The sequence below is a fragment of the Bison bison genome, unplaced genomic scaffold (assembly GCF_000754665.1).
Source record: "Bison bison bison isolate TAMUID 2011002044 unplaced genomic scaffold, Bison_UMD1.0 scf7180017864471, whole genome shotgun sequence".
NCBI classification, from domain to species: domain Eukaryota; kingdom Metazoa; phylum Chordata; class Mammalia; order Artiodactyla; family Bovidae; genus Bison; species Bison bison.
Genome location: NW_011495032.1, coordinates 24,932,926 through 24,939,339, shown reverse-complemented (window position 1 = coordinate 24,939,339; position 6,414 = coordinate 24,932,926). Strand labels below are relative to the sequence as shown.

Here is a 6,414-nt window from a genome sequence, read left to right as displayed (position 1 = left end):
AACAGTGCTGCGATGAACATTGGGGTACACGTGTCTCTTTCCCTTCTGGTTTCCTCAGTGTATATGCCCAGCATTGGGGTTGCTGGATCATAAGGCAGTTCTATTTCCAGTTTTTTAAGGAATCTCCACACTGTTCTCCATAGTGGCTGTACTAGTTTGCATTCCCACCAACAGTGTAAGAGGGTTCCCTTTTCTCCACACCCTCTCCAGCATTTATTATTTGTAGACTTTTGGATCGCAGCCATTCTGACTGGTGTGAAATGGTACCTCATAGTGGTTTTGATTTGCAATTCTCTGATAATGAGTGATGTTGAGCATCTTTTCATGGGTTTGTTAGCCATCTGTATGTCTTCTTTGGAGAATCAAAGGAAACTATTAGCAAGGTGAAAAGACAGCCTTCAGAATGGGAGAAAATAATAGCAAATGAAGCAACCGACAAACAACTAATCTCAAAAATATACAAGCAACTCCTACAGCTCAACTCCAGAAAAATAAACGACCCAATCAAAAAATGGGCCAAAGAACTAAATAGACATTTCTCTAAACATGGCGGAAATCTTAACACATTAGTTATTGAGCAGAACTTTCTGATACTTGTGGACTATATAAATGATTATTGATTTATACTTGTTAGTGAAGTTACTTCTCTTTAAATGAGCCGTCTACTCTCTTTTAGCCATTTTTGTGGAATAAGTGATTAGAAAAATATATTTTAATACCTTTTGTGATACTTAAAGTGCTATAAATGCCATCACAGGTTTACTGTAGTTTATCTGGCTTGCTACTGTGCTTTGCCAAATTTCTATGATTTAGTCTGTTTAAAACCAATTTTGCTTGTACAGTTGGTAGCTGGTGTTCATCCAATATCTGATTTTATTTTTATGTTAGCTTATAGATTTGAGAGGAAACTATGTAGAATAGTGGCTAAGAATACACAGGGTTGGGAACAGATTTGGCCTTCAAAGGTTGACCAGCTTGTGTGTCCTCTCTATACCTTAGATTTTCTAGCTGTAAATGAAGATAAGGTGACAATACTCATCTTTTAGGGCCGTTGTGATGAAAAATTTATGATTCTGTATATAAAATATTTGGTATCAGGAGTATCTAGCAAATAGTTTTTACTCAGTTAATGGTAATGATGATTGAATTAGCTGTCTAGTTTTATGTTCTACACATTCTGTTGGAGCTTTCATATTTGCTTTTTGTGCATCAAAGTTTCTGTTATCTCTTATAAGGTTTATATTTGTACATTTTCTGTCTTTTTAGGGAGTTCCCATGAATTCACTCAGGTTTCTCTTTGAAGGTCAGAGAATTGCTGATAATCACACTCCGAAAGAAGTGAGTATAATTTCTTCTCTGAATTCAAGACATATTTTGAATTTTGCATTGAATGATGTGGTTCGCTGGTACCATTAAACTGCCCTTTTCTTGAATATTCTCTGAGTTAACTGATATATTATTTGTCAGAGAGAAAAACAATCTTTTGGGTTGAATTTCCCTTTTAGTGCCTTCAAATGTGCCAGTAAAAAGAGGTGAAAAGTAGGGATTGAGTACTTAAATTGTTATAAGGCACATACTATGCCTTTTTAAGGATGGACAGATGGTTCTCAAATTTGGCAGATTTCGGGTTCATTTTCATGGTGATAGTGACCTTTAGAGTTCGATTTTGACTTTTGGCCCATTTTGAGAACTTAATATAGAAGCTTGCTGCTAAGTCACTTCAGTCGTGTCCGACTCTGTGCGACCCCATAGACAGCAGCCCACCAGGCTCCCCCGTCCCTGGGATTCTCCAGGCCAGAACATGGAGTGGGTGGCCATTTCCTTCTCCAATGCATGACAGTGAAAAGTGAAAGTGAAGTCGCTCAGTCGTGTCCAACTCTTAGCGACCCCGTGGACTGCAGCCTACTAGGTTCCTCCGTCCATGGGATTTTCCAGGCAAGAGTACTGGAGTGGGGTCCCATCACCTTCTCCAAATGCAGAAGCTTAGTATATATTTTTGGCTCTGTCATTTTGGGTTATGTTTTTTAATGCTTCTATGCCTTCATTTGTTTTATTGAATATATTGTTTTATTTCTCTGTTTATATATTCCACCTTCTCTACGCTCATTCTCACTCCTACCCCGAGATATCTGAAAGTAATAAAATGTGAGAAAAAGAGTGTGTGTGTATTTACAATTATACAGATTCCCCTCCTCCAAATACAAAATAACATTTCTGATATTTCTGATAGTGGGAATGATGTATGGCTATTATTAGCTTTTTTATTTGAAAACATTTCAAACTTACTGAATGATGAGACTAGTATAATATTCTCCTGTATAACCTTTTTTGTAGATTCTTCATTTATTAACGTTGTGCTGTGTTTGATTTATCATTCTCTGTGTATGTACAGATTATCACTACTGGTGGACCATTTGATAGTAATTTGCAGGTGATATGGCTCTTTACCCCTCAGTATTTGAGTGTTATTGTTCTCCTAAGAGTCACAGTTAAATTATCTAATTTAGGTGATTTAACCTTGATACAATACTGTAATTGAATATACAGTCAAAATAATCTGATTTTGCAATTTGTCTCAGTAAGGTCCTTTATAGCTCACCTGCCTTTTTTTTTTTTTTTTTTAACTTAACCTGGGATCTCATTCAGGTTATGCATTCTGCCTGGTTATCATGCCTCTTAGCTTCCTTTTCATATGAAACAGTTACTCAGTCTTCGTTTTTCATTATACTGTTGTTGTTCAGTCGCTAAGTTGTGTCCAACTCTTTGTTTCCCCACGCACACAACAGTCCTGCAGCACACCAGTCTTCCCGGTCTTTCACCATCTCCCGGTGTTTGTTCAAACTCATGTCCATTGGGTTGATGATGCCATCCAACTATGAGGTCCCCTTCTCCTGCCTTCAGTCTTTCCCGGAATCAGGGTCTTTTCCAGTGAACAGCTCTTTGCATCAGGTGGCCAAAGTGTTGGAGCTTCAGCTTCAACATGAGTCTTTCCAATGAATATTCAGGGTTGATTTCTTTAGGACTGACTGATTCATTACACTGATGTTTTTAAAAAGAATTCAGGCCAACTGTATTTTAGATTGTCCTTCATGTAAAGTAATTAGCCTCCAATTAAAATAAATGAATTAAAAAAAAAAGAATGTCCTTCAGTTGGGGTTTGTCTGTTGTTTCCTTATGATTAGATTCAGGTTTGAACATTTGGTAGGAGCAACACTGAATGAAGCTGTGAAATTCCAAGTGCATGATGTTAGGAATTATATGATGTCCATGTCTTACTATGGGTAATACTAATTTTGCTCACTTAGTTAAGATGGTAACTGCCAGATATTTTATCCATTGTATCATTTTATCCACTGTAGCATTGTATCAATTTATCCAAGTTATTTTGTAATTAATAAGTAATTTGTGGGGAGATACTTTGTATGAGTGATGTTCTTTAGATATTAGCCTGTGGGAACCCCTTCAAGTTGGCACATCTCTTCTTTTGACATCCCTTCATCTTTTTAAATTAAAAAGTTTTTATTTTGTGATGATTTTCAAATTACAGAAAAGTGGCAAGAATAAGTGCAAAAAATTGAACTCTCTTCTACCTAGATTTACCAGTTTTTAACATTTTCCTACCTGTACTTTATGTACTTTATTATTCGCCTCCCCCGCCCCCCACCATATGTGTGTGTATGTGTATCTTCTGAACCATTTGGGAGTAGGCTGCATACACCATGGCCATTTACTAAATATTTTAGTGTGTATTTCTTAAGAACAAGTATTCTCTTTGACATAACTCCAGTACTGTTGTTAAGAGTCAGGACACTGAATACTGTTAGAATACTGTTGCGTCATGTGTCCCAATTTTCCCTTTTATGGTAAGTTTTCTCCCTCATCGTAGGATCCAGTTCAGTGTGAACACATGGTGACTCAGCTGGTAAAGAATCCTCCTGCAGTGAGGGAGACCTGGGTTCCATCTCTGGGTTGGGAAGATCCTCTGGAGAAGGGAATGGCAACTTACTCCAGTATTCTTGCCTGGAGAATCCCATGGACAGGAAGGAGCCTGGTGGGCTATTGTCCATGGGGTCGCAAAGAGTCAGACATGACTGAGCGACTTTCATTTTCACTTTATTATCTTTAACTTGGAACTTCAGACTGTCTTTGTCTTCATGACATTTACATCCCCCCCTCCCCCCACTGGAGATCAATTTATTTCACCTAAAATACACTTACATCTGGAAAACACTAAGTTATTTGTACTGGAAAAGGTAGTTTAGACCCAGAACAGGAATCCCAGAGAAACCAGATCAGGAAAAGATACTCAGGAATATATAGGGTAGAAAGAACAATGGTGGGGTGGGGCACAGGGAAGAGAAGGGAGACAAAAACTACTACAGTGTAGCCACTGGATCAGAAAACAAACAAAAAAATACAGTAAAATGTATATCTAAAAAATCAACAATGTATCATATTGGTGGGAGAGGGCAAAGATATGGAAAATACCTAGGAAATAAAAATTTCCTGCTTGATTTCAGCAAGTGGGCATTATGGTCAAGAGAGGGGGAAAAGTTCCATGTTTGAAAGAAACAAGAAAATTAACAAGGAAAGATTCAGTCATCACATTTTCATCCTGGAACACCCCAGGGAAAATTAAAACTGATAACGATCTGAACATTAGGAGAAAACAAACTAGTAGCCTCACCCCTGCTTCTAATCACTTACACACAACATCCTCTTCTTACCCCTGTGCCTCCTGTGCTGGGCACTGAATGGAGTGAACTCCCAACCTGCCGTGCATCTTCAACATTCCCTCTGCCCTCACCAGCATCTTGACAGGCCCATCTGAGTCTCACAGCTTAAGGACTCGACTCCCCAGCCTTCAGTTGCCATCGTCAACACCAGCATGGTGTTTTGTTTTGAACTGGAGGTGGTGGGTGCCTCGTCTGGCTCAGAACTTGAGTCCAGAGTAAAGATTGTCATTACCGAACTCTGTTCTCAGAGAGGGCAAGTGGCTCATCACTGCCAGACATTTACATTTTTGAAGAGTACAAACCAGTTATTTTTCCAGAAAGACTCTCAATTTGGGCTGTTTTGTTAACTCATGACTAGATTTGGATCATGTGTGTTTGTCTGGATTACTGTGTAAATGGTGATGTGTCTTTCTCAGGCTGTAATATCTGGAGTATATCACTGGGTTTAACAGTTATCGTTTTTTTTTCCTGTGTGGTTAAACCATTTTTCCTGTTGTAATTGAGTAATATGTGGGCACATACTTTGAAACTATGTGACTATCCTTTTTCTCATCAAACTTTCCCCTGTAGGTTTAGTATCCACCTACTTTCTTGAGTACTTCCTTACTGTCTGGCACAAGATATTCCAAACTCATTTTATATTTTCCCTGTCTTAACTTGGTTAAGGCACAGGGATAGGGAGGGAGGCCTGGCATGTTGCAGTCCACAGGGTTGCAGAGTCAGACTTAGTGACTGAACAACAAAAGCTTGGCATAATCTCACCAACACAGAAGGTTATTTGATACATTTTAGTGACACCTCCCTTACTATCATTAAAAGATTTATCTTTTTAGAAGAATAATGGGGCAGTGGGAGAGAGTAGGTATTTAGGGAGTGACCTCTTTGTACTGTTGCTTATTTACTCTTATCCGACAGTGTACTTCTTAAAGCTGATGGCTTCATATTCACCATAGTTTAAGGACATATGCTACCTTCCCCATTCAAGGGTTCCTTGTACTGTTTGGAATTCTAGTCCTTGCAGTGTTTACCAGGCTAAGTGTGCAATTAAAATTAAATTTTAATAGCATCTTTAATTAATAATTATTTTAACATTCATGTTTTATCACAGTCAAGATATCCATGACACCAGAACCAATTAATCACTTTAAAAAATTCTAAATCCACTTATTTTTAGATTTCTTAGCATATTTTAATTTTCACATTTTGTAATTCTGCACAAAATTGTCCTGTATAAAATATAGAACTTGTCTCATTAGAGATTACTTGAACTTTCCTTTGAACTGTTATTTTTCATTTGCTTTTGTGATTCACTGTAGTTCACTGGAAACAATGCTGATTTTTGTTTTCAGTCTGCCTATTTCAGTGTTCTTTAACCCTGGCTGCACACCAGAATCAACAGATTTGCAGTTCTTTACAAGCCTCATTGAGGCGTCTATGGGTTTCTATGCAACACCAGCCTCCTTCTGTACACTTTTATTTTTTAAATAAAGAATGCTTGTAGTTAAAAATGAAAGTATTAAAAAACCAAACTACCAAAGTATATAAAATGGAAAATACACTCTAGATATCTCTGCCTTCCCATTTCTCAGAGGCAACCATTATTAATAATGTCTTTAAGAAAAACATTCCAGACACTTCATGCATATAAAAAAAAATTGCATATATTTTGCTTAATGTT

The 6,414-nt window shown here is 37.6% G+C and overlaps 1 protein-coding gene across 1 annotated transcript in view; it reads left to right on the top strand.

Annotated features, from left to right (window-relative positions):
- The window catches only part of SUMO1 (small ubiquitin-like modifier 1), a 28,646-nt gene that overhangs the window by 20,686 nt on the left and 1,546 nt on the right, over window positions 1–6,414 (top strand). The window contains exon 4 of the mRNA XM_010860983.1: window positions 1,267–1,338. Coding sequence (XP_010859285.1) covers window positions 1,267–1,338 — 72 coding nt within the window. The remainder of the gene's footprint in view (window positions 1–1,266; window positions 1,339–6,414) is intronic.